Below are 27124 nucleotides of genomic sequence, written 5' to 3' on the forward strand. Positions count from 1 at the left end.
GATCGGGTAACTTTTATTTTTGTAGAAGAGGACAAAAGTAATATTGTTTATTCCGTTTGCTTTGATTTAATGAACACGTACGTTGTATGATTTGATTTGGGTTTGTTCTTCTCTCTCTATCTATCTCTCTCTCCCTCTCTCTGTGTCTCTCTGTCTCTCTCTCTCTCTCTCTCTCTGCAGCAGTGTGTCCGTCGTCAGGGCTCCCTGGCCTTCTCTCTGTTCAGCTGTCTGCTGGCACACGGCGACCTGCGGAACAACAAGCTGAACCAGCTGGCTGTCAACCTGTGGAACCTCAGCCACAAGCACGGCTACTGTGACACGCGCACATCTGTACGTTATCTAATGACCTGTGGAACCTCAGCCACAAGCACGGCTACTGTGACACGCGCACATCTGTACGTTCTATAAGAACCTGTGGAACCTCAGCCACAAGCACGGCTACTGTGACACGCGCACATCTGTACGTTCTCAAAGACACCCACCACCACCCCACCACCACCATGCCAGCAGTAATTCACAAACTTTTTAGCCCGTGACCCCAAAGATTCCCCCCGGGGAATATTTGTTTTCTGATTCATGGCATTTCTTTGATTGTGGGTGTGTCCGCGTCCCACAAATGGGTCCCGACCCAGTGTTTGGGAAACAGTGGGATACAGGACGGTTCAGTCATTCACACATTTTCCGTCATGAGATTGTATTTCGCTTGAATCCACGCATCTGTCTGCCTGTCTGTCCATCTGACTGTCTACTCTGTTGTGTGTGTCTGTTCTCCACAGGTGAGGACGCTGGAGTTCATCAAACACCAGGCCAAGCAGCCTGACATGGCTCACATCTCAGACATGGTTCAGAGGCTGGCCCTGCAGTCCCGCACCTGAATCTAGACCAGCTATAGGTCTCAAACTGTTTAGTGCCAAGGACCTCCCACTCCCCGAAGAGAGGATTTGAGTTAAAAAAAAAGAAATCAAAAATGTTCAAAAAGTCTGTGAGCATGTAGCCTGGGCAGCATTCCTTTTCGGGGTTTCTGATCATCGTAGTCATCAGGCCGGAACCCTCAATCTGGAACTTCCTTTCCCTCAAACCGATTTTTCCCAATAAAAGCTGCAGGCCGCGAGAGAAGAGAACAAGTCACGCTTTCATTGTTATTCTTCCGGTTTGAGAGAAAGGAAGTTCTAAGATTCTAGATTGAGGGTTCGGGCCTGAGGACTACAAATCAGTGACTACAAAGTGCATGACGTAACGATATCATCCTGAGGACTACAAATCAGTGACTACAACATGACGTAACGATATCATCCTGAGGACTACAAATCAGTGACTACAACATGAGGTAACGATATCATCCTGAGGACTACAAATCAGTGACTACAACATGACGTAACGATATCAGCACTCCCCGACCGGATCACGCGGCAATTTTGTAACACAGACTAGGCTTTCCTCTGAGCTGGAAAGCCTGGTGAGTCGTGGCGCGAGGTTAGTGAGCTTGTATATCTGCTATTTTCTTTAAAAATAGCCAAGGGCACAACTTTTGCTGAGAACCAGTGATCTAGACTGCACAACAACATTACAGTACATAACACAGGGATCCACCTAGCTCTGGTCCAGTGTGTGGACTCTCTGTCTGTGCTATTAATTAAAGACATTTCTAGCCATTTGTGCCATGTGCCATATTTGTTTCCGCTTCTTCCTTCTCTATGATATTATCATTTGTAGTCAACGTTGTCATCGACGGGGAGTTTAGTGAGGCAGTGGATCTGAAACAAAGGGGAGTCTAGTGCAATTTGGTAACTAATGCCTCTGATATACACCATAAACCTGATGTTTTTTTACATTCCACTTTTTGATTGATTGTTTGCATTTTGCGTTAATAAAAAACTACACCTGCAAAACAAGCCAAACATCTGCATGGCTTGAGAATAGAAAAGAGAACATTTTAAACCGCTAGAGAGTGGGATGAACTCCATGTGTGCATTCATTCATTTTGTCATACATAGTATGACATTTCTGTATAAATCTCTGCCATTTCAGGGTTCCCTTGCGTCATACAAACGCAGTAACTAATAATTTTTGTGCATATGAAAAATGTCAAATTGACTGGGGTTTTGTTTTCAAATCGACAAAATAATACTGTTAAAACCTCTAAATGGTAAACTACGGTATCCACTTAGTGTGCCAAATGCACTTTAAGAGCTGTTCACGTGCAGTTATATGCATTAAGATGCAATGATGGTGTCTTTTGTTGTGAAAGATTATCAATTCTCATGCATATACTGTATATGCAACCATTTTGGGAGGGTTCAATTGACTTATGATATATTCTTAACGTTGTGTTTCGCAAATCAAATCACATGCTTGCATTCTTGTAAATTGTGACTGAATATGTCTGAATAAATATTTCACCCTGTACACTGACTGTATCAATTATGCTTTTGTTTAATTGTCAAAAAAAGTAACGGGATACTAAAAACACTGAACATGTGTTCAGAAGCAATTTAGATATGAAAGGCGCCGTCTTGACAATATGTTGGATTTGAGTTTAGAAATCCCAATTTGTGAGATTGTTTTATTCCCTTGGTGGTGCAACAACACTCCCTCCCCTGACCAGAAGATGGCAGCTGAAATACAGAGAATTGTCAGATCCCATGATCTTTTTGTTGAAGTAGCCTATAAGTATAAGTATAGTTTAGTCTGAGGCGGCAGTGTTTTTGACAGCACATTTTAGTTTTAGTCCTATAGTCTTGAATAGTTTTCATTTAGTTTTAGTCCCATTTTAGTCACCTGGAATGTTTTAGTGTTAGTCTAGTTTTAGTCGACTATAAGATTTTAGTCTACTAAATCTGCAGTTGATTTAGTCGACTAAAATGCCGCCGTAATGACCGATTTTACACTTGCTGAAAATAGCTGATCTACAAGCTCACAACGAGTCGCAGCATGAGCTTGTAGATCGGCTATTTTCAGCATGCAACCAAGAGTTAAATGACTTATACTTTAGTCGACTAACAACACTGTTCTGAGGCTGCTGACAGAATGGCATGCCTTTTGTCAGTGGTTCCCTTAAAGTGGAGTCCAGGCAGGACCCAAAATACGTCTGGCTACACGAGCCTATAGAGCGCCGCAGTCCCGCCCCCTTTCAGAAAAGCGAGTGGCCCAGGAAGTGGAAGCCCCATGCATTCTCCCATCGGCACTTTTAATATAATTTATTTAAAGACGGTTACGCCGCGGACAAAGCCAATTCGGATCGTGACGAATCATGACAATGAACACAATATTTTGGGCCGATCAAATAATTTATAAGACGAAAAACAAAACAAATAGTGTTGTCTCCTGACTTTCTTTTCTTTCTAATGATTTGATCGTCCCAAAACATTGTGTTCATTGTCATGATTCGTCACGATCCAAGTTGGCTTTGTCCGCGGCGTAACCGTCTTTAAATAAATTATATTAAAAGTGCCGATGGGAGAATGCATGGGGCTTCCACTTCCTGGGCCACTCGCTTTTCTGAAAGGGGGCGGGACTGCGGCGCTCTATAGGGCCCCACAACTTAAGGTTGGGTGTCAGGGGGTCCCCCAATACGGCTGGCCACAAGGTGGGGTGTCAGGGGCATGGCGTCCCCAGCAAAATTGTCTAATATAGCATCAAAATCTGATTAACCACCATTGGAAAATATTCTATCTACAATAAAGCTCACTTTGTGAATTTTGTGTATACAATTTGGAATTTTGTGAAGATCCCTGGAATATATTTTTTAGATGGGGGGGGGGGCATATGCAATAGGCCTATATTGAAATGTATGTATAGCCCCTTGAGATACATCATCTCGTTTTAGACGGGGGTCCTCTAAAACGAGATGATGCGTATGTAAATGCATATCATTTTGTGGGTCCTAGACGTGAAACTGTTTCAGAACCATGCGCTCATGCCTTATTTAGGCCTATATATGCATGCAGTCCAAATAAAAGTGTGTGGTACACTACAGCCCATGCAGCTTTTTCATTGTGTTGCATGGTGCATGCATGGTATTTACTGAGGAAGTTGTGGTGACTTTGGGGCCAGACAGAGCTTTTAAAAAGGAGGAAGAACAAAACTATAAATCTCATACACGACATTCTTGGACTGTATTGAAAAAGTTAATTTTAATGTTTGGTCTAAATGTTTAGCCAGTATCTATAGGCTAATAGACTACAGTTTTGAACGACTATAAATTAGGGATATATTCTGATATAGATCCTTAAATTGATTGCAGATGGAAAATATTCTATTTGTAACATTCTTTCCTAGCCCCATCATGAATCAAAATCTCTTTTTTACTGTATATAAACTACCAACCTAAACATAGGCCTACATTTTAATTCTGCAAGGTTAAGGTTCAAGGTTGTACTTTATTGTTACATCTTGTGTACAGGTACATAAGAGTAAAAAGTATTTTTGTTGATTGATTGATCGATTGATTGATATTATTTATTAACAGTTTGCAGAATTACAGTACAATTCAAGCGCAAACTCAATACAAAGACTGTTGACTGTGAGTGGACGACCCAATAAAGCATTACACTTGTTTATAAGAGGGTCACCTTATTCAATTTATCAAAACATTTAAAGACGTACAAATAGACACTTCTATATAGCCAAAAGAACAGAACAGGAATTCATCATAAAGGAGGTAAAAAGGGAAAAGAAACATATACAGTCAGGGGAAAAAGGGGTGGGGGGGGATTCAGATTTTACGGGGGCCAGTTTCGAATTGCAGCCGTCCGTGAGAGCGGTTTTGAAGGAGTCAAGGGATTCACATGTCTTAATGACTGTTGGTAGGGCGTTCCGCATTTTGGTGGCATACATTTTTTGTCATTTTTTAGCTTTCTTTCAGACAAAGCAGCAGCAAAGATGGCATAACATTCAAAACAACAAAAACACAGCAAACAAGGAATGCACTCTACAAGCTCAGATCTTTTATTTTTGAACATTAAAAATAAAATCTAGAAAGTGTGAGAACTACTGATTTAGAAGGAGTACCGGTAGTTCACCCAAAATACATTTAATTTGTGAGTGGTTGTATTCCATGGCTAACCTTCTTTTGTCACAACAGTTCACAAATCTTGCTGCTGTGTTTGCACATTGTTGTATTTCTCCCAATAGGTATGGGAGTTTTTTGTCGTTGGTCATATAGTTTCAAACTCATGTTGGGTGTACATGTGCATGTAATCTGTGTCTCTGATGTCTTGGTATAGGTGGTTAGAAAGTGTAGCTCTGTTTCTACCACATTTTGTGTGCAGTGGGTGCATATAGTCTGTCTTCCCTTGGGAGCGGTGTCTGTCGCGGCCTTTCTCTATATGTTCACTGAGTCTGTACCTAGTCAATGCTTTGCTAAGTTTTGGGTTGTTTACCATGAGAGTCAGGATCTCCCACTGAGTCTCCTACAACAGTGGTTCCCAATCTTTTTATACTGAAGTACCACCTCAGAAAATATTTGGCTCTCCAAGTAGGCTACCACCATAATAACTAATAAAATAAAACATAGGAGCTCAGTGTGTAGGCTACCTGCCCATTTTATTCCATTCCTAAGCCAATAATGCTGCTGCTCTGACAAAACTCTGTCTAAATCACCAAATCAGCACAACTGATGATATTTCTAATGTGATTAATCAAATTAAATCTCAAATCTTCTATTGGCGGCTAGTTGTCGTGCTGTCATGCTCATTTCAACACGGCTGGAGAGCCTATTTCAACCAATTGCTTTGTTTCTCCTTTTTTGGGCAACTCTGTGTACCACTGATAGTAGGCCCTACAACCTGTGGTAGGCTATAGGCTATATAGTACCAGGATCTGTCCTACAGTAGGCTACTGACTGTCTGATGACAAAACCGAACACAGTGTTCTGGTTAGGAATGTGACAAAAAACACACACACACACGCACGCACGCACACACACACGCACACAAGCATTGATTGCGTACGGTGTATTCCTGCATCGAGTGATCTTATACAGAAAAGTCAGAAATTGATTTATTGGAGATAAATCCGTTGTCAATGTTTTCTCATGCATTGCCAATGAAGCCAATAAAGCAATTGAATTGAATTGAATTGAATTGAATTGAATTGAATTGAATTATAATTATTTTTTGGGGGTGTTAACTACTTTTTTAAACAAAAAAAGCTTCCAACATAGCCTGATTGTATTTATTTTGAAATGCAGAACTTTATTTTGAAGTCCACTGGCGGAAGTCCACATGTGTGTAACTTGACCCCCCTTCCCCAGCCAGTCTTTCTCAGTTTTCCACCCAAGAGAGAGAGAGAGAAGAAGAAGAAGGAAGCGAAAAGGAAAAGGGGGGATTTAATTTAAAACAAAAAGAGAGACAACCCGACGAGATAAGAAACGTTTCCAACAAAATGTCCCGCCGAGGAGGACAACATCAGGGGGACACGCGGCTCGGGGACAGACCGTCGTCCTGTCTGTGAGAGGAGACATCCAGGCCGTTAAGGACCGTTAGCAACTTCACTGTTTACTAAACCGCTTAGCTTAGCCTGTTAGCCTGGCCCTGCTAGCCTGTTAGCTGCTACCAGCTAGCTGCGGAGAGAGAGAGAGAGGGGGAGAGAGACACTAAAACGTCTATACCTACCAGGTAATAAAACATAATAATCATGTTTACTGACACCTTTACTCAAGGCTAGCCTCACAGAAGAGCATTTATAACTGCAGTCTGGATTTAAGATAACAGTCAACAATGGGTCTGCCTGAGGGTTTGTTTGGTGAAGTCCAACTAACTACAGACTAAAACAGTGGTTCCCAAACTTTTTCATGTCAAGGACCCCCAAATTGACACTAATTAGCCCGCGGACCCCCGTTTGAAAAATACATGCCAAGGACCCCCATAAAGAGAAGATTTTTTTTTACGGATCTAGCTGTGATTCTCAAACAGTTTAATTTCAAGGACCCCCAGTTTGACATGCCTTTAGTCTACGGACCCCCATTTAATGGCATTTCTATCTCTGGGACCCCCAATTTATATTGTAAAATCTATGTTAATGTAACTCTGAGAGTGTACAAATGGAACCGGTAAGGGTCCATTTGGTTCCATTTGTACACTCTCAGTTACAGACCCATAAGGGTACATTTGGTTCCATTTGTAGATTTTGTACACTCAGAGTTACAGACCCATAAGGGTCCATTTGGTTCCAGACTATCATTTAGCAGGGGAACCCCTGGAACTTCCTCAAGGACCCCTGGGAGTCCCCGGACCCCACTTTGGGAACCACTGGCCTAAAAGTCTAGTTGGGTAAAAAATAAAAGTCTACAAAAGTCTTCTTGACGAACTGTCTGGCCGGCTGCGTTGCGATATCTTAAGTGAAGATTTTTCTCCATCAATGCATTTAAGAAAATAAATAACATTTGTTTGTAGCCTTAAATCACTTCCATAATGCTAATAATTTTTTCAAAGATTTTTTTAAAGTAGCACATCTACAAGCTCACAAAGACCTTGATGCTTTCTGGGCTTGTAGAAGATGGGCTATTTTTGGAACATTTTACGTAAGGCTTTAAGTAAAATATTCCATGGGGAAAGACTAAAGCCTACGTATACAAAATAGTCAAGATTCAGAACACAGCATCTTACAAGAGACTCTTGTATTATGGAATATATGTTGTGTGTGGAAGTTCACCATACACATTACACAGTAAACATCCAACGCGCTGGTACATCAATGCACTGGTACTCTAATGCCGGTAGCAAAGTGCATTACGGCTGTGGACCAGAGCTATGGTACGTTAACGTTACACTACAGAACAGCAGTACTGGTTTTCAATTTCAACCTTTTTTTCATATCAAGGCTCATTATTTATTCAGCATTTGAGCCACGGACCACCTAAACACAGACCCAAAACTAAAGACGACTTGGTGATAAATATCGAGACGATACAATATCTCCACGATATGCCTGTTTAGAAATATTCGGGACATGTTGAGTACACCAATGTTTTATGTTAGAAGAAATTTTTGGTATGGGTCCCCCAGCATGTAGAAAGTGCCATATGCCAACTTGCATAATTATGTTGAGCAATTTTCATAATTGGCATAATGAACCCTATGGGGTTCACATTCTGGCAAGTGGACAAAAAAAAAAAGGTATTACATATTGTTTCTATTTTTCCGCAGCCGATTGGTGCCATCGAGTGACGGCGGATGTTCCGATAAGCTCCCGGGGAAAGTGGACCTTCTTCTTTCTCTTTGGCTCTTGGAAAAAGCGAGTGAGCAGAGCGGTGGGTTTGTGAGTGGCGTACGGCGATGGAGGGGCCCCTGAGCAGCTAGTGACCAGAGAGACGGTTTGTTGTGAGGGGGAACGTATAACGCATACGGTCCAGCTCGCCATGGGAGGATGTGTGGGCCGAGAGCGAGACGACACGGCGGGCCACGGCTCCTCCCGGAACGGAGGCAGAGGGCACAGAAAACGAGGAGGTAAAAAACACAGTTCAAACACAACCCCCCCCACACACACACACACACACACACACGTGCGCGTTACTCTCCATTTATCAATGGTTTTTCACTATGCACTAAAACCAAGTGGTGGCAAGCGCTTCACCTATTGCCTCGAAAACCCAGACGTTTTTAATATTTCCACAGAGAATTATTTTTTATCTGGGGCCGAGTCCACTTCAATTCACCATAGCACAAACGTCGTTCACTCTCTGCTGATTTCTGATCGTCTGCACTTTTGTTAAATTGACGTGCACACATACACACACACTCCTCTCTCTCTCTGTCGCTCTAATTAATTAGTCTCATGTCCAGCAGCTGCGCCTAGTTTCTCACGGCGGATCCTGCCGGGAGCTGCCTATGCCATAAAAAAAAGCATAGGTGAGTTCCAGTCTACCGCTCACCCAAACACCTTTATCAACTAAAACCTGAGTGTGAATATACTTAAACCTTAAGGGTATATGGACTTTACTAGTTAAGTGTTCGGTTGGAGAGGGGATTATAAACTCCTGAACGTGGCCTGAGCGTTCCGTCTTCTGGTCTGTGTGGAATGTGAAAATAAGAGCACTGTTTGCCTATAATGTGCTGTTTTCACTGTTGCTACACTTAAAAATATATAATAACGTGTGTGAAACCCATAGTCGAATTCATTGCTATGAAGGTATTTGTCATAACAATTGTAATTGTAATAATCATAACGATTATTTCTATCGCACAGCCCCAGAAAGTGTTAAATAATTGAAAGGTAATTTAAAAAAATCCTTATTTCATAGTTGACGATTTACTTTTTGGGCAAGACCTGTGGGCAAGTAGCACATGACAAGTAGCACATAACAGGCAAGTGCCTCTGGGACCTTAGTGTCAACTCCTGTTTTCTAACTAACTATCAACCACTTTAGCTGTGGACCGTCCACTGGAACCCCATCAAGGACCCTTGGGGGTCCCTGGACAACAACTGCTGTATGTTTGATGTCCTACCCGGTATTCAACCCTGTGTCACCTGTATGAGAGACCAGAAATGTTTTGGGGGAACAATGATTTCCGCAATCCTGATCTTGCCTGGCTGAACATTGTGCCTCATCCACAACATGTTTAACCCATTCTGGACGAGAAACCCCTTTTGGTGTTTTAATCATTATGTTATACTTTAGCTATTTGAAAAATAGAAGTTCTACAAGCTCATAGCTTAGAGCTTGTAGATCTGCTATTTTTTGGAAAATCGTTAAAATGTGTCGCAAATCTCTGAATATATATTCTTTCAGAGCGAACGTTTTTAACTCGTATCTTTGCTTCTGGATGGTCCCTGGATCAAAGTTTTTTTTCAGATTGGGGTCCACGGCCAAATACAGATAATTCTGGGGGTTGACATAACATTGACATGGAAATTCAGATTCTTTTTAGAATCGTCCTCAGGGGCCTGGGCCATGGCTCAGCGGTCCAGGCACCTTGGCTGGTAATCCAGTCTGGCAGTGTGCCGCGGGTTCGACTCCCGATCCCGACGGCCTTTATACTGCATGTCTTCCCCGCCCATCTCTCTCCCCATTTCCTGTCAGCCTACTGTCTGTCCCTCCATAAAAAATAAATAAAAATAAAGGCGAAAGCCACAAAAATCGTCCTCAGGTCTAAATGGGTTAAAAAATTAGGCCACAGCTGCACAACAGCCAGAAATGATGTAGTTCAAATAATGGCCAATGTATCGATCGGGTTCTAAATGTCTTCACCAAGTTCCAAATGTCTGCCAATACGAACAGCGTCACCTTGGGCTTTAACCATGACCGTTTTCTGAAAAAACCTATGTTTGTATATCAGTGGTTCTCAAACTATTTCATGTAAAGGAAATCATGGGACGAGACGATGTTTGGAGAGCGGTTTGGTTAAGAAGCGTTTATATAGCGTTGTATCCCACCATGTAAAGCTCAAGTCTGTGCTGCGTGGAAGTGACGTGCGTGCACCCTGCTGTAACCGTGACGCGCCATTTGTGACCCCCGGCAGGGAGGGCCTTCGCGCTAAGTGAAGTTTTCTTCTTTTAACCCATTTAGAACTGAGCTCCATTCTACAAAATGTCTTCTAAAATCATGACAGTTTTCTGAAAAACCTAACCGGTACGCTTCTATGTCAGTGGTTCTCAAACATTTTCATGTCGAGGTCGGACCCCCAACATTATTGGCCGCCGACCCCCCCATCTGAAAATGGAGACCTACAAGCTTGTAGCGTGGCACTCGGTGCCGCGCTATGAGCTTGTAGATCTGCTGTTTTTCAATAGCTAAAGTATATCGTAATGCTTAAAACACCAAAAGGGGTTCCCGCCCAAAACGGGTTAAGTGGCAGTTTGCTGTGGCTCGCCATCATGACTCACTCTTTAGTCTCCTCGGGGGGGAAACTTCAGTTCGGGTCCATTAACTACTTTAGCTTGACCTGAGATAGCGTTCCTCTGAAGATAAACACTGGCACGCCGCCATATTTAGCTTGTTTCTTTTTTTTTATATATACCTTTTTGGCCCCGGCCTTGAGGGGGACGAGATGGAATGTTGATGGCTTTGGGGCGAGTCACTTAGCGAGGGCAAATGATAGATTTATTATATACACGGGGAGACTTATCGGGAGTGATGTGGCCAGCCGACAAGCAGACGAGAGTTCTGGAGCTCAAGGTTGTGGCGTTTCTTCCCTCATTGTTCATAACACTGGGGGGGGGGGGGGATACTGACATTCACCACGGCCCTCCTTGTTATATTAACAGGCTTCACACCTCTGTGTGATAGTCTGTAGGGCACGTGTGTCCGCACGAGGAGCACTTTTGCGGCAGTACTAGCGGGGACGTGCACACCTACATCAAAGGGGGCTTCAGCCCCTTCCCCCCCTTTTTTTTAAAGATTTATTTTTGGCTTTTGTGCCTTTTTATTGATAGATGCAGTGAAGACGGTCAGTAAAGAGAGAGAGAGAGAGAAGGGGAGAGACATAGCAAAGCAAAGGTCGTCATGAACGGGACTCGAACACGCGACACGCTGTCAGGCTAGCTAGAGCCTTATATGTGGCATGCGCCTGGACCGCTAGGCCAGCGGGTGCCCCCAGCCCCTGCCCCTTTTTTAAAACCCGTCTGTAAAACAACTGCCCTTTCCAGACCACCGATGCAGCATTTACTAAATGGTGAAAGAAATGCAAAATGCCACTTGACTCCTTTCCATGCCATATATATACAGGAAGACAGCATTCAGGAGAATTGCTTTTTTTTTCCCCCGGCCCGAAGTCTCCTGAACTTGAACGCAGCAATTTTGCGTTGAACTAATTTGTTTCTAAATCCATGCCGTTATACACACCGCATCTCCTGTAGATAAAAGACTGCTGGGTTGAGCCCCGAAAATAGCAGATCTACAAGCCCGGGAAATGGTGTCTGGGTTACCTGCCCAAGCAGCAGGGTGAACATTGTGTATAGAGAGACTCTCATGGTCTTATACGTCATCAGGGCCGCTCGTCATTTCCAGCGTTGTGTGGTCTAATAATTCACGGGAATTGGCGTGTCTGGGCTTCTGCCAGAGAAAAAGACAGTTGCGCCTCTCTCTGACTGGCTGGCCTGCAACGGACGTCCGTGTTTAGTCTTGAGGACCGGACGTCTGTGGTTGGTCATAAAATGGCCTGGTCATACATTCATGTTTGTGTGTCTGACCCTCCCTAACGTGACTCTGTTGTGGTGAGCTTGTAGATCTGCTATTTCCGCAGAACGTTCGCCCCCAAGAATAGGGACACTTTGGGTCCACGCTATAACGACGTTCCCCCAGATGTCTCAAGATATCTTATCTAATGGTGCATGTTAACCCATTTAGGCCTGACCTAAAAAAATAAAAATTCTGAAATAAATGTTTTCACTATTTTTTCAAAAATAGCAGACCTACAAGCTCATAGCGCGCTACCGAGTGGCGCGCTATGAGCTTGTAGATCTGCTATTTCTCAATAGCTAAATTATAACAATGTTTAAAACACCAAAAGGGGTTCCTCCCGGCCCCAAAATGGGTTTAAGATATCTTATCTAATGGTGCATGTTAGGATAATCTTATCTAATGGTGCATGTATTAAGGAGAGTGCTGTGTATGGTGGACGTCCTGAAACACAGCAGCGGTAATTCCCCCGCCCTGATGCGTATCAACAGCAGTCAGACGGTACACTCCCTGCCTTGCCTGCCTGCCCAGCCAGGCCCTTTCCTCGGCTGTGACGAGGACAGGCTCCGTCATGTCCTGCCCTGCTGCCAGCATCGTTTTACATTGTTGGCACTTAATCCATTCTGAACGGGAACCTCCTTTTGGGTGTTTTTTCAAGGATTATGTCATGCTTTTAGCTATTGAGAAATAGCAGATCTACAAGCTCATAGCGTGGCACGGTACGAGCGCTACTACTACGAGCTTGTAGGTCTGCTACTTTAGAAAAATCGTGAAAATGTGGTCGATCTTTGAATATATATATATATATATATATTCTTTCAGAGCGAACATTTTTAACTCAAATCTCTGCTTCTGGGGGAGGTCCCTGGAACAACATATTATTTTGAGATGGGGTCAGCGGCCAAATACAGATAATTCTGGGGCTCCTTGACATGAAATAGTTTGAGAACCACTTCTGAAAACTGTCGGCATTCAGATGACCTTTTAGTAGAATCGAGCTCGGGTCTAAATAGGTTAACTTGACTGGGCTCTTCTCCCAGAGATAGTCAGAGAAAGAGTGATTACATGATGTTCATTACAGTCTGGCTTCAGTGAGTGCCATCTTTTGTCCAAGTGCATTGTTCATTTATCCATTTGTGACTCTTGCGAATGTACACGTGTAACCAAATGCACCCAAGATGAGCTGCAATTCAGAACTTAAGGTGAATTAATTACATGTTATTTTAAACCCACGGTAGTGTGTGTTACTAAAAATGGGGAATATAGCACTCATTTTCAACATTGAATTACGAACTGTCATTACAGTTTTTGGTCCGAAAGGCTAAAATGTCATCAAATGGTGGTCCGTGTGGCTCAAATGCCAAATAAATAAAAGACCCCCGGCCCCCCTGGTGTGTCCCTCCCGAACCCCACAGTTTATGACATAACTATGTTTCTATATCGGTGGTGCTCAATATTTCATGTCAAGGACCCCCAAAAATTATATGTACTTGACCGCCGACCCCCCATCTGAAAATATGTTGTTCCAGGAAACCCCCCTCAGAAGCAAAAACGTTCGCTAATATTATATTCAAATAACTGCGACACATTGTCACGTTTTTTTTCCAAAAATAGCAGACCTACAATTAAAGCTCTCTATGAGCTTGTAGATCTGCTATTTTTCAACAGCTAAAGTACAACATGATGCTTAATAATAACGCCAAAAGCGGTTCCCGCCCCAAAATGGTATAAGAAGAACCCGTGTTCTATTTGAGCAGGTGGTTTGAAGTGCTGAGGTCAACTGAGCTCTAGTTCTAGTCAACAGGTTTTAATTAGATGGATGGAGTGAAAAGCAGCAGCTCTGTGAGCACCCCCCCCCCCCCCCGGCCATGAGGCCAGTTCACTCTGGGCCACATGACACACCTCTATGACTGGGTTGATTGATTTGGACTGTAGCAAAATTTAGTTTTTAAGTCATGGTCTTCCTTTTAGTTTGAGTCACGTTTTAGTCGACTGAATATCATAAGATTGTAGTCAACTAAAGGGCCATTCATACTCTTATTTTACAGCTGTTTCGGCGCTGTAGTGCCGAAATGATTTCGGCTCGTCAGAAATGTTCTGTAGCACCGACAGAGCCGACTTTAGGACGGTACCCCCTTAAACCTGACCATTAATTAGTGTGTGACTTTCACTGTGTGTGGGGCAGGCTAATCATCCTTATAGTGAGGGACTATACAGGGAGCAATGATATATTTTACATCATTCATATTACCGAACGCGTTCAAAGAACGATCGTTCACGAACTCGTTCATATTTAGGGTGAACGTGAAGTGCATGTACTGTATTTCTGTTTGATGAACGTGATTGTGAACACGTTCATTTCTGGCGTGTGTGAACGTCACTGTCTCACGTTCAAGAGTGAGAGTTTCAATAGAGCCTTCCAGGCGAAATCCCCGGCACTAAAACACACCCTAAACATGACACAAATTAACTAATCTTTCTCAGCCGTCACTGGAGCGCGCATCTACCTACTGCATGATGATCATGCACGCTGACAGACAGCAGACACTGTCCCGACTCCCAACTCCTAACACAAACACTGAGGGAACTTGTTGTTGTTTGATTAAACATAATGTGCCACGAAAAATAGCTTCCAATAGCTTACTTGGTTATTATCGCGTCGAGGAGGTACGTGTCCATAATATCGCCACGAACGGCCAACAAAAGACATCTCTCTTCCACAGTGAATGAAGCGCAGTGATGCCTTATTTATTATTCGCCGTACAATGTGTTCCGCGCTGAAAATAGCTGATATACAAGCTCACAACGCGTCGCGTCCGGACACGTTGTGAGCCTGTAGATCAGCCACCCCCAGCATGCGGAGATGCAGGCTCTGAGAACGTTCATAAACTTTTGCCTTCACAATAAAAGCATTCAGCTTTCACAAGTGTGCCCATATAGAGAAGAAAAATAACTAAGAATTCGGTGGCATTTCACATTGCAAAAGAGCAATTTTTGTAAAATGTAAAAAATATATAAAAATTAAAGCAACATTTTTGAATGAGAACGGAACTAGTTCATTTAAAAAATGTTGAACTGTGAACTGAACTAGTTCCTAAAAAAAAGAACTTTCCCAACACATATATATTAGGCCTGTCAAAAAAAATCGATTCGAGTTAGAATCGCGATTCTAATGCTGTCCGATTCAGAATCGATTCTCATTTTCCAAAAATCGATTACATTTTTTTCTTTTTTCACAAATGTACCTGTGCATGCAATGCATTATGGCCTGGGTTTCTGCATAGTGCATTTACTACCAGCTAAGCTAAGCCTGCCAATTGTATTTATTTTACACCTGTTTTAATACTAATGTATTGTTCTGGTATTGAGTGAGAAGAGATTTTGTAACTTTTGTACTGGTTCAAATTTGTGCAAGCTAAATACATGAGACATGTTCTTACTCTTGGATTTAACCTTTGTGTGTTTAAATCATTCAGTTGATATAACCTTTACAATTATACAAGCTTTTTACTAAATGTACTCTGCTTTCATGCCAGAAGACTGGAGTAGAACATGCTAAAATTCTATTTAATTGTTTTTAATAAAATAAAATAAACTGCTTTAGAATCGAAAAAAATCTTTTTTGAATCGAGAATCGGAAAAATCGAAAAGATCGTTTTTGAATCGAATCGTCACCCCAAGAATCGGAATCGAATCGAATCGTGGGACACCTAAAGATTCGCAGCCCTAATATATATATATATCCTACATACAAAAAAAATCACACCTGTGTGAAGTGATGGATGGGTGCTAATATATTTAAGTCTAACTCATGTTGATTAGGTGATGTAATGGTGATTATTGTCTATTGCTCAGACACTATGACATAAAATTGTCAATGAAAAATGTATCTTTTTGTAGGACGGACAAGTCGGACATCTACACTAATAGCCGAATAATAGGAAGGCATATATAGGGGTGCATTTCATTTTGAAAAAGAAAATGCCTTATGTGCCAAAACATTTTATTTAAATGTATTCAATGTATTCTATTATATTCTATTCGTATTTTGAAGTTTAGTTTAAATTTTTTATTATTTTAATTGATTACGAAACATCGGTCCAAAACACCGGCATTGGTGGTGTAGGTCTCTCCAAAATCGGCATCGGACCCAAAAATATGGCATCGGTCGGGCTCTACGTCACATTGTAGGCTCTACAGCGCCGAACCGACTTTTATTCGGCTCTAAAATAAGAGTATGAATCGGCCCCAAATCTACAGTTGATTTACTCGCCTAAAATGGATTTTTGCGGGCCTTGATGCCGTCATAATGGCAGCGCTGCGAGTGTAAAAATCAGCCATTACGACCGTGTTTGTGAGCTTGTAGATCTGCTATTTTCACCATGCAACCAAGTGTAAAATGACTCATACTGGATCTCTTGTCCACTATATAGTCCCTTCCTAACATTTTAGTCTAGTTATTTCTTTGGATAAAAATTGTCAACATATGTATAGTCTTATTTAAATGTTTTAGTTTGTCAGTGAATAATTACATTTCTTTGTTTGTCAGTGAAAAAAGGTAGCCGACGAGTTTCAGTCGACGGAGTCAGCACTGCACTGTGACTGTGTGACAAGGAGGAGGACCCTCAAATTGACATACGTTTATGGCCGCGGAAAATAGTTTTGACCCACTGAGGGACAGATTTGGATGACCTGGTCTGGTCATCAAATGATTGGCTCAGGAATGTAAGAAAAACAACAACAAAAAATCTATATCTATAAAAATCTACTTCATGGGGTGTTTAGCCACGAGAGGTCTGAGGTTACCAGGTATGTTACAATGGCTGGGGGTGGCGTAGCCATTGTAAAATACCCGTAAGCTGGGGGCCTCGAGTGGCTTATTGCTTTTCTAAAACGGTTACAAACATATGGCAATATTAACCTAATAAAACTATTGAATTCGCAAAAGAAGCTACGCTTTGCGCCACCAGAGCGAGCCACGTCACTTCCTTGTTGTGCTCGGCGAGTAGGCTATGTGACGGGAGAATAGCGAATAGAGATACTAGGCTTTAGAGGCCATCAGGCTGAGGCTCTGAGCCACTCTGCTACACTGATCATCCACTTGTACTCTGATGTGCTGCTTTCAATGGCCTGTATCTCCAAATCGGCGCAATGAATGTACAGCTTCTGGTGAAAACAAGGTTTTTCAGCGGCCGACACATCAGGCGCTTGTGATACTCACGGTCGGGTTTTTTCTGCACAGAGCGAGGGAACAACAACGACAGACTCGGAGTGCCATGTTGAGAGGAGAAAGGTCAAAGTTAATGCAGGGAGCCTCGCGCCGCCTCATTTCTCATAAATAATATGGGTTAGAGGGTTTTACACTGTGGTGTCGAGCTCTTCTCATTTTTCCTGGATGTAAAACAACAAAAAAGGAAAAACCGAGCGAAACGTAGTTTATTGTATGCCTCTTGTCCGAAATTTCAGCTCGATGTGGATGGTTGCTTTCAGGTGTTGTTCTGATGGTGGTCATTTAGTTCTCAACCTTTTTCGGGGTCTGCGAAATGGAGGGGCTGCGAACACCCATCTGGGCAGGTCTGTGGCTTTTTATATAATGATATTTTATCAATACATTAAAGGAGAATTCATACAAGAAGGCTTCTTACCTTGTAGTTGTTACGTCCTCACTCCCCACCAAAGAGGTCCAGGTGTTATTTTGTGCAAAAGTGTATTGGCTATTTCGCCTACCATAAGCCCTCAATGAATTGCATTGCATTGAATTGAATGGGGCTATCGGGTGTTTGTGCTAATTTGCTTATTTCCATTGCTTATTTTGTATTGTATTGTCAATTCATAATGTAAATAGTATCCCAAGCGGCACACTTTATTACTTATTTCGATGGAAATAAGCGAATTAGCACAGAAACCCAACCCCCATTGAGGGCTTATGGTAGGGGAAATGGCCAATAATGCACTTTTGCACAAAATAACACCTGGACCTCTTTGGTTGGGGACGCAACAACTACAAATAAAGGTAAGAAAGCCTTCTAGCATGGAATTCTCCTTTAACCCATTCTGGGCGGGAACCCATATTGGTGTTGGCATCATGTCGTGCTTTAGCTATTGAAAAATAGCAGATCTACAAGCTCATAGCGCGGCACCGAGTGGCGCGCTACGAGCTTGTAGGTCTGCTACTTTTGAAAAATCGAATCTCAGGTCAGAATGGGTTAAAAGGGGGGGGGAGGGGGGGGATGTCACGACTCACTAGCAACATACTTGCTGTTCTGAATCACTGATCTAGGCTTGCTTAGTTTTAACCCATTCCGGGTCGGGAACCACTTTGGTGTTTTAAGTATTTGTTATACTTCATCTGTTGAGGAGAGACTTCCGCACACTCGACTTAGTCTAATAAAAGCAGGTGCGTCGGCGGCAGACTGCAGACACTCAGGCATTGATGCCTGAGAAAGGTCGAAAGACCCAAACGTTGCGTATTCATATTGTGGACATTAAATAAAAGCTCTTTTGAACCAGCAAGTGGCAGTGTGCGGGTCTCCCTCCTTATACTTGAGCTGTTGAAAAATAGCAGATCTACAAGCTCTTAGAACGGCACAGTGTTGCGCTATGAGTGCGCATATATATGCGCGCGCGAGCGTGCACACACACACACACACACACACACACACATATATACTATTTATTTATTTTTAAGAGCGAATCTTTTTAACTCAACTCTTTGCTTCTGGAGGGGTCCCTGGAACAACATATTTCAGATGGGGGTCCGCGGCCAAATACAGATAATTCTGGGAGACCTTGACATGAAATGGTTTGAGAACCTCTGATATAGAAACATCAGAAAACTGTTTAGGATTTAGAAGACTTTTTTTTTTCCTTCAGGACGGTCTAAATGGGTTTAATCGCGTCAGAGAATCTGTGCCTGCTGCCGAATCAAACTGTCCCCTGCAGTGTGAAAAGTGAAAGTGAAAGTCACGGTGAAAGTCCCGGTGAAAGTCACCCTGGCCACCAACACTGGACAGGACAGGACATTTAGAAGTCTTCAAAATCCTTCCGGTTTTCCGAAAAAAACAACTATTGTTTCTATGTCAGTGAGTGGTCTCACATTTTCATGTCAAGGACCCTTAGACTTATATGTAATTGGCCGCCGACCCCCATCTGAAAATATGTTGTTCCAGGGACCCCCCCCCCCCCCCCCACCCCAGAAGCAAAGATATGAGTTAAAAACGTTTGCACTGAAACATATACAGTATATTAAAAGATTTGCGCCCCATTTTCACGAACTACAAGCTCATAGCGCGGCACCGAGTGCCGCGCTATGAGCTTGTAGATCTGCTGTTTTCAATAGCTAAAGTGTAGCACAATGCTTGAAACATGGGTTCGTTAGACGGACGGTGCAGGACAGTCGGCAGGCCCGTTGGTTAATTGGCTCAGCTGGTCAACAGGCTGAGGTTTTTGTTTTCTTCAGAAATGGCACCCGTCCGTTCCGAGAGGGGAGTTTGGGGGGCAGGCCCACGCATGGAGGCCGAGCTGCGAGTTTAGTTTATCTTTGGTTGCAGAATGCTGAGCTCTGTGGGTTTTGTGCTGGTGATAAGATTGACCATTAAAGGGCAGAGACGTGTGCGTGTGTCTCTCTCTATGTACATATGTTCTTAGACTTGTGTTATGACTGTTTAATATGTATTTTGCACGCCGGTGTATGAAACTTGTTTCTTTACCAAGTTGTAACAGAATTAGTCTTTTTTTCCATTATTTTATCCCTATAAACCGACTGCAGACGATATCCTAAATCTACAAGCTTGAAACGCGTCGCAGCGAAAAGGCATCGAGGTGCTTGACTGCTTGTAGCTCTGCTATTTTTTGGCTATAGGGTTAGGGATAAAAAAAAATAATGTCAAAACGATTCTGTTCATACAAATCAGGGTCCTAAAATGTTGCTGTCACAACTTGGTATAGTCATAGAAACGTGCATGCGTGTGACGTGTGTGCGACGTGCGTACACACACACACACACACACACACACACACCATTGTGGGGAATTGTCCAGTAGCGGGTTGGTGTGTGTGTGTGTGTGTGTGTGTGCATGGTGGCCGTGTTGTGTGTTTTCTCCTAAAAGTCAGAGCCTTTGCTCACCCACAGTTAACCCATTCTGACCGGGAACCCGTTTGGTGTCGGCATCATGTTATGCTTTATCTATTGAAAAATAGCAGATCTACAAGCTCATAGCGCGCCACCGAGTGGCGCGCTACGAGCTTGTAGGTCTGCTATTTTTGAAAAATCGAAGAGCGACTGACATTTTTTAGAATCTGATCTCAGGTCAGAATGGGTTCATCAGACCAGTGTGTGTCCAGTGGAAACCTCGTATGAATCTGATCTCAGGTCAGAATGGGTTAAACAGTACATGTCTGCAGGTTAGTGTTGACATATTATTTGGCTCCGTACCAGCGCGCCTCGGAGAGAGAGAGAGAGAGAGAGAGAGAGAGACAATGTCCCCGTTTTAATGGCATCATGTTTGAAATGTAATAAAAAGCCGACCCCGGTCTTACAGGCCCCAGAAAAAGGGGGGGAAAAAAAACACACCCAGGCTTTTATTTGCCTTGTGGGAGTGAGGGAAAGACGCAAGGTGAAAGACGCAAGGTGAATGACGCGAGGTGAATGACTCACGGCGAAATGCACATCGGGCAAGGCATTATTACGGCAGTACCGCTTGCTCAATGTACTTTTGTTTTTTAACCCATGAAGACCCGGGAAAAAGCATCTGTGACATCTATAACTATATATAAATGCACCATGTCTCTGTGCTGTCTGTCTGTCTGTCTGTCTGTACATGCGTACGTACAGTACGGCTGCAATCCACTTAACACGAGAACCGTTTCGCCCGTTGTCCAGAACTGCCACAAAGGTTCTCTGCCTGTGGGCTCCATATATGGGTCCATGTATGGAGCTGGCCTGTTCTGTTCTGACATTGCAACACTATTTTGGACATGCCTGACACAGAACTCCATATTTAAATATATATATAAACTCTGACACGGGTATTGCAGAGCCGGGTGGGGCATGGATCTCCAACTTCCATCGTTGCCGACTCTGTCCTCTGTACATCCGTGCACCGGTCTGGGTTTTAGACTAAAAAGCGTTATTTTATTCTTTGGCTATTCAAAAAAAAATCTTCTTTTTAAGCGAACATTTTTTGAACTCAGATCTTTTGCTTCTCTGGGAGCTCATTTTCGGGCGGGGGGGGGGGGGGGGGGGTGGGGGGGGGGGTGTTAATGACGAAATAAACGAACCGAAAAGAAGAAAAAAAAACCAAGACGACGGCAACGCGACAACATTCAGAGTCCTGCGGGCCTGTTATGTTGTAAAGCTATGTTGTAAGTGTGTCTGGCCTTTCATGCTCAGCCCTGTGGCGGTTATGTCTCTGGCTTTGTTCACGAGCAGCTTTCATAAACACTTCCCCTCTCTCTCTCTCTCTCTCTCTCTCTCTCTCTCTCCCTGAGCTCATGCTCCGCTGTAACCTCAAATCGTGGAGCAACTTCTGCTTTTAACAGGCCCCGTCGGCGTGATGAAAACGCCCCGCTGTTGCTTCATAACTTTCCGCAGTGATTTTTTTTTTAGCTAAGGTTTTGATTAGAGTTGTGCCGATATACCAGTACGAGTACAAGTACTTGGTTTTTTTGTACTTATGCCTATGCCGAGCACTGATACGAGTACTTTTTTTTTTACCCCCTTTTTCTCACCGATGCAAATGGATCTCCGATCTACACTTCAGTCAGTTGTCTTTTATGCTTGTAGATCGGCTGTCGTTTGATGCTTGTAGATCGGCTGTTGTTGGCGATTTGCTGCAGTGTTGTTGGGTCAGACTTGGTCCCGCTGCATTGGTTGCATTTGTGGTACTTGGGTCAAAGTTTCGGGCCCGTTCCGAGTAATATAGTGGCCTTCTGGAGTGAGTGTGGACATACAGTGGCCCTCTGGAGTGAGTGTGGAACTATAGTGTCCCTCTGGAGTGAGTGTGGAACTATAGTGTCCCTCTGGAGTGAGTGTGGAACTATAGTGTCCCTCTGGAGTGAGTGTGGAACTATAGTGTCCTCTGGAGTGAGTGTGGACATACAGTGGCCCTCTGGAGTGAGTGTGGAACTATAGTGTCCCTCTGGAGTGAGTGTGGAACTATAGTGTCCCTCTGGAGTGAGTGTGGAACTATAGTGTCCCTCTGGAGTGAGTGTGGACATACAGTGGCCCTCTGGAGTGAGTGTGGAACTATAGTGTCCCTCTGGAGTGAGTGTGGACATACAGTGGCCCTCTGGAGTGAGTGTGGAACTATAGTGGCCCTCTGGAGTGAGTGTGGAAATATAGTGGTCCTCTGGAGTGAGTGTGGAACTATAGTGGTCCTCTGGAGTGAGTGTGGAACTATAGTGGCCTTCTGGAGTGAGTGTGGAAATATAGTGGCCCTCTGGAGTGAGTGTGGAACTATAGTGGCTCTCTGGAGTGAGTGTGGAAATACAGTGGCCCTCTGGAGTGAGTGTGGAAATATAGTGGCCCTCTGGAGTGAGTGTGGAACTATAGTGTCCCTCTGGAGTGAGTGTGGAACTATAGTGTCCCTCTGGAGTGAGTGTGAACTATAGTGTCCCTCTGGAGTGAGTGTGGAACTATAGTGGCCTTCTGGAGTGAATGTGGAACTATAGTGGCCCTCTGGAGTGAGTGTGGAACTATAGTCGGCCCTCTGGAGTGAGTGTGGAACTATAGTGGCCCTCTGGGGTGAGTGTGGAAATATAGTGGCCCTCTGGAGTGAGTGTGGAAATATAGTGGCCTTCTGGAGTGAGTGTGGACATATAGTGGCCCTCTAGGGTGAGTGTGGAAATATAGTGGCCCTCTGGAGTGAGTGTGGAACTATAGTGTCCCTCTGGAGTGAGTGTGGAACTATAGTGTCCCTCTGGAGTGAGTGTGGAACTATAGTGGCCCTCTAGGTGAGTGTGGAAATATAGTGGCCCTCTGGAGTGAGTGTGGAACTATAGTGTCCCTCTGGAGTGAGTGTGGAACTATAGTGGCCCTCTGGAGTGAGTGTGGAACTATAGTGGCCCTCTGGAGTGAGTGGAACTATAGTGTCCCTCTGGAGTGAGTGTGGAACTATAGTGGCCCTCTGGAGTGAGTGGAACTATAGTGTCCCTCTGGAGTGAGTGGAACTATAGTGGCCCTCTGGAGTGAGTGTGGAACTATAGTGGCCCTCTGGAGTGAGTGTGGAACTATAGTGTCCCTCTGGAGTGAGTGTGGAACTACAGTATAGTGTCCCTCTCCATCGTCAAAGTTGCCCACCTGTATTTGAGTGTTAAGAACAAAGGCCCTCATTATGTTCCACGTTGATTACTGAATGATGCTACTTGGCAAATCAACTAATCTACGGCACAGGTGTTGTCTGTAATAAAAGCCGTCGGTCAATAATTCCCGGGTTTCGTGTTCTTTGTGTCGTTTCACATGCGTAGAACATTCAATTATTGTTCAATTATTGCATCTCACACAGGAGGACAACAGCCGACTTTGTAACTGCGAGTCGTGAGAACTGTTCAGCCACAATGAACTGAAGTTAAGTTTAGATGTGTTAAAAGTCCCACTTCAATGCCTACTGGCTGAACCGCTGTTGACGTCCAAGCAAAATGCAAAAATCACACCTGTGTGAACTGTATTGCAGTTTGCTATAGAGCGTTGCAGTCCCGCCACCTTTCTGAACGACGAAGTCTATGGGGAAAATGCATTGGGAATTATTTCGACCCACTCATGTGTGTCCTATAGCATTATAACTTATAATGTTCTCTTCTTGGGGGTCTCCCACTCTCCCTCTCCAGAACCACCACAAAAGGCTCTGCTCAGGCTCTGCCAGTGGGCCTAATCAGCCTAAATCCCCTCACCTGTGCAGTTTTCAGCCTCTGCCTCAGCCAATGCATTGCCATGCCAACCCCACACCTGCCAATTGTTTACTTGACCAAACCAGTCCACTTTTCACAGTCAGGCACTCTTGGCAGACGGGCAGATACAGAGTTCTCCATGTGGGACACAGACAGACAGACAGTTAAAATGGGTGGTATGACGACCGGTATTGCAGACTACAGAGACCTCCATATACACAGTATGGGCACAAAAGGACACAGACAGACAGATAGTTAAAACGGGTGCTATGACAAGTTGACAACAACGGGTATTATTAGAAATGTACATAATACATTTGTGGGTCGATCCTTGGCGCGTGAGAAAACGCTTGAGAAGCACTGCTAGGATGAGCCGTAGTAAAGGAAACCCCCCCCCCATCCTTAGCACCGTGTTAACATTCTCAACACTCCTCCGTGTGCAAATCCTACACCATCCTACACCTCTGCCTGATTACTCCTCTTAAGTCACCTGCACTATAAATAATTTGTGCGGAGGAAACGCGACCTCCTCCTTCTCTCTCCCCCCCCCCCCCCCCCCCCCCCCCCCCACCTCTCTCTGTGGTGCAGTGTTGTTGCTTTTGCCCTTTGGCAGCAAACTTCTACTTTGGCAGCAAATTTCTATTTTTGTTTCAGTCATAGTCTCTTGAATAGTTTTCATTTAGTTTCAGTCACATTTTAGTCACCTAATAATAGTCACCTATTTTAGTCACCACATTTTAGTGTTCGTGTAGTTTCAGTCGACTGGATATCATAAGATTTCAGTCGACTAAATCCACAGTTGATTTAGTCGACTAAAATGTATTTTGGCGGGCCTTGATGCCGCCGTAATGGCTGTTTTTTACACAGAAAAAAAATCACTGATCTGCAATTTTCAGCATGCAACCAATTGTAAATGGACTTATACTGGATCTCTAGTCCCTTCCTAACATTCTAGTCTAGTTTTTATTGGTTGACAAAATCGACATTATATTTAGTCTTTAGTTTTAGTCATCATAGCCCTAGTTTTCATTTAGTTTTGATGTAGTTTTTGTCAGTGAAAAAAGGCAGTCGACCAACATCTTTCGTCATAGTTGTAGTCGACGAGAACAACACTGTACTTTATTGGAATCTAAATATACTTACAGTACAAAAGACAAGAAGCACAATTACTACTCTTGTACTTTTACTTCAGTCAAATTTGGGATACAGTGCTTTTTACTTGTAACCAAATATTTCTATATTGTGGCATTGCTGCATAAGGAGTCAGTACTTCCATTACTGCACTGCATTCTCTCTCTCATGGCAATACATTCTCTCTCTCTCTCTCTCTGACGGCAACACATTCTCTCTCCCCTCCCCCTGCCCTCTCTGTCTCTCTCTCTCTCTCTCTCTCCCTGTCTGTCTCAGTGCAGTTTATGGCAACAAGGCAATGTGTGACATCCGGTGAAGAAGACCCATATATTTTCTGCCGGTTGGCAGGCCTGTGCCGCTATGTGCGTGCACACACACACACACACACACACACACACACACACACACACACACACACACACACACACACACACGGCAGAGAGAACACGAGCCGTGGACCTTTTCTTTTACTCCCCTTCCTGTGGTAACAGAAGGTTGATAACTAAGCGACGCTTCCAGTGTGGCCTCCCCGTACTAAACACTGGACCAAACGCCGTTAAATCTTAACTCCCAAGCATGTCACGATGATGTTCATGTTTTAGTTTAACACCAGGATATGGCGGTCCCGCTCATTCAGGGCTTTATGTTGGCTATACCGGACGACATCACCAACTTGGACCACCAGGCCACCAGTCGAAAGGCTAGTAGCCTAGTTAGTAGCCAACGCGTTGGTGGCCGTTTGTTTTGGCCACTCCAACCAGCCTCTGTTAAGTGGGTCCATCCTGCCGGCCCCCCGACTTTGGCCGGCAACCAGCCATTCTTTACAGGTCCGCTTCTATTCTGGAGATCCACAAAGGTTTAGTTTCCTGCCCAGATGCTGTGTGTGTACATTTTAGTCCACCTCATGTGCCCTCACCAGTCCCCACCCCCCCCCCTCCAACATGTCTCACATGACCTTTGTGAATATTGAATGCGTGGAAATGAGGCTACGGTTTCATAGTCGGATATGATGAGGCTGCACGTGCTCGCTTCATGCATATTGCAAACTCGCGGTGACCTCATAAAACCCAGATGAAGATTTCTGAGAGCAGGAGAGAGAGAGAGAGAGAGAGAGACTGTGAGAATAGCTTGTCTTAATTGTAGCAGGCCAGCGGCACAATCAACATCTCGTAGCCAAACGTGGTCACACGTTTGATCCCGGGGAGAGAAGGAGAGAGGACAGACGGGCGAGCATTTACATCATGCTCTGTGTTTCCATTGTTTGTTTTGAAAGTTTCCCCTAATTTCCATCCAGAGGAACCGTATATATAGCCCCTGGCTTACATATATGGTTGTTTGTGTGTGTGTGTGTGTATTGCCATGCAAACACCAGCCCTCCATACGTACAGGACGCGTGTCTTGTTCGTTTTTAGAACTCTATACGAGAAAGAGAGACACATGGGCTGCCTTAACCCATTCTGACCTGAGATCAGATTCATACGAGGTTTCCACTGGACACACACTGGTCTGATTAACATTAACCCATTCTGACCTGAGATCAGATTCTAAAAAATGTCAGTCGCTCTTCGATTTTTCAAAAATAGCAGACCTACAAGCTCGTAGCGCGCCACTCGGTGGCGCGCTACGAGCTTGTAGATCTGCTATTTTTCAATAGCTAAAGCACGACATGATGCTAACACCAAAATGGGTTCCCGTTCAGAATGGGTTAAGGCTCATACATACTCCAGTTTTGGTGATGGGTTATCACCGCGGTGTAGTTTTTTAAAGGGTTGGGAAAACTACACCATTACGTCGGCCGCGGTGATGATCAGCTATATCACCGCGGACACAGATCCCATCTCTCTGTGACGCGATGAGGTGATAAGCTATCACCTAAAACGGTATGTATGAGCCTTGTGAGGAAATCAGGGCAAACCTTTTCATTTCAAGGACCCTTAATATGCATTAGGCCACAGGCCCATCTACATTGGCGTCAATTGATTTGTTGAT

General features: G+C 43.8%; 2 protein-coding genes across 5 annotated transcripts in view; both read left to right on the forward strand.

Annotated features, from left to right (window-relative positions):
* Positions 1 to 2392, forward strand: part of vps35l (VPS35 endosomal protein sorting factor like) — a 36570-nt gene extending 34178 nt beyond the window's left edge. For 2 of the 4 annotated variants that reach the window (XM_080789933.1, XM_080789935.1), the window contains 2 exons: positions 181 to 330; positions 777 to 2392. In XM_080789933.1, the coding sequence (XP_080646059.1) occupies positions 181 to 330; positions 777 to 875 (249 nt within the window). In that variant the 3' untranslated portion in view covers positions 876 to 2392. The remainder of the gene's footprint in view (positions 1 to 180; positions 331 to 776) is intronic. The other 2 variants (XR_013965814.1, XM_080789934.1) reach the window with 2 other exon arrangements.
* Positions 2393 to 6293: 3901 nt separating this feature from the next.
* The window catches only part of ubtd1b (ubiquitin domain containing 1b), a 28134-nt gene continuing 7303 nt past the window's right edge, over positions 6294 to 27124 (forward strand). The window contains exons 1-2 of the mRNA XM_080788742.1: positions 6294 to 6617; positions 8148 to 8447. Of these exons, the coding sequence (XP_080644868.1) occupies positions 8360 to 8447 (88 nt within the window). The 5' untranslated portion in view covers positions 6294 to 6617; positions 8148 to 8359. The remainder of the gene's footprint in view (positions 6618 to 8147; positions 8448 to 27124) is intronic.

This window comes from Protomyctophum bolini (genome assembly GCF_963924005.1).
Source record: "Protomyctophum bolini genome assembly, chromosome: 18".
Classification (NCBI taxonomy): Eukaryota; Metazoa; Chordata; class Actinopteri; order Myctophiformes; family Myctophidae; genus Protomyctophum; species Protomyctophum bolini.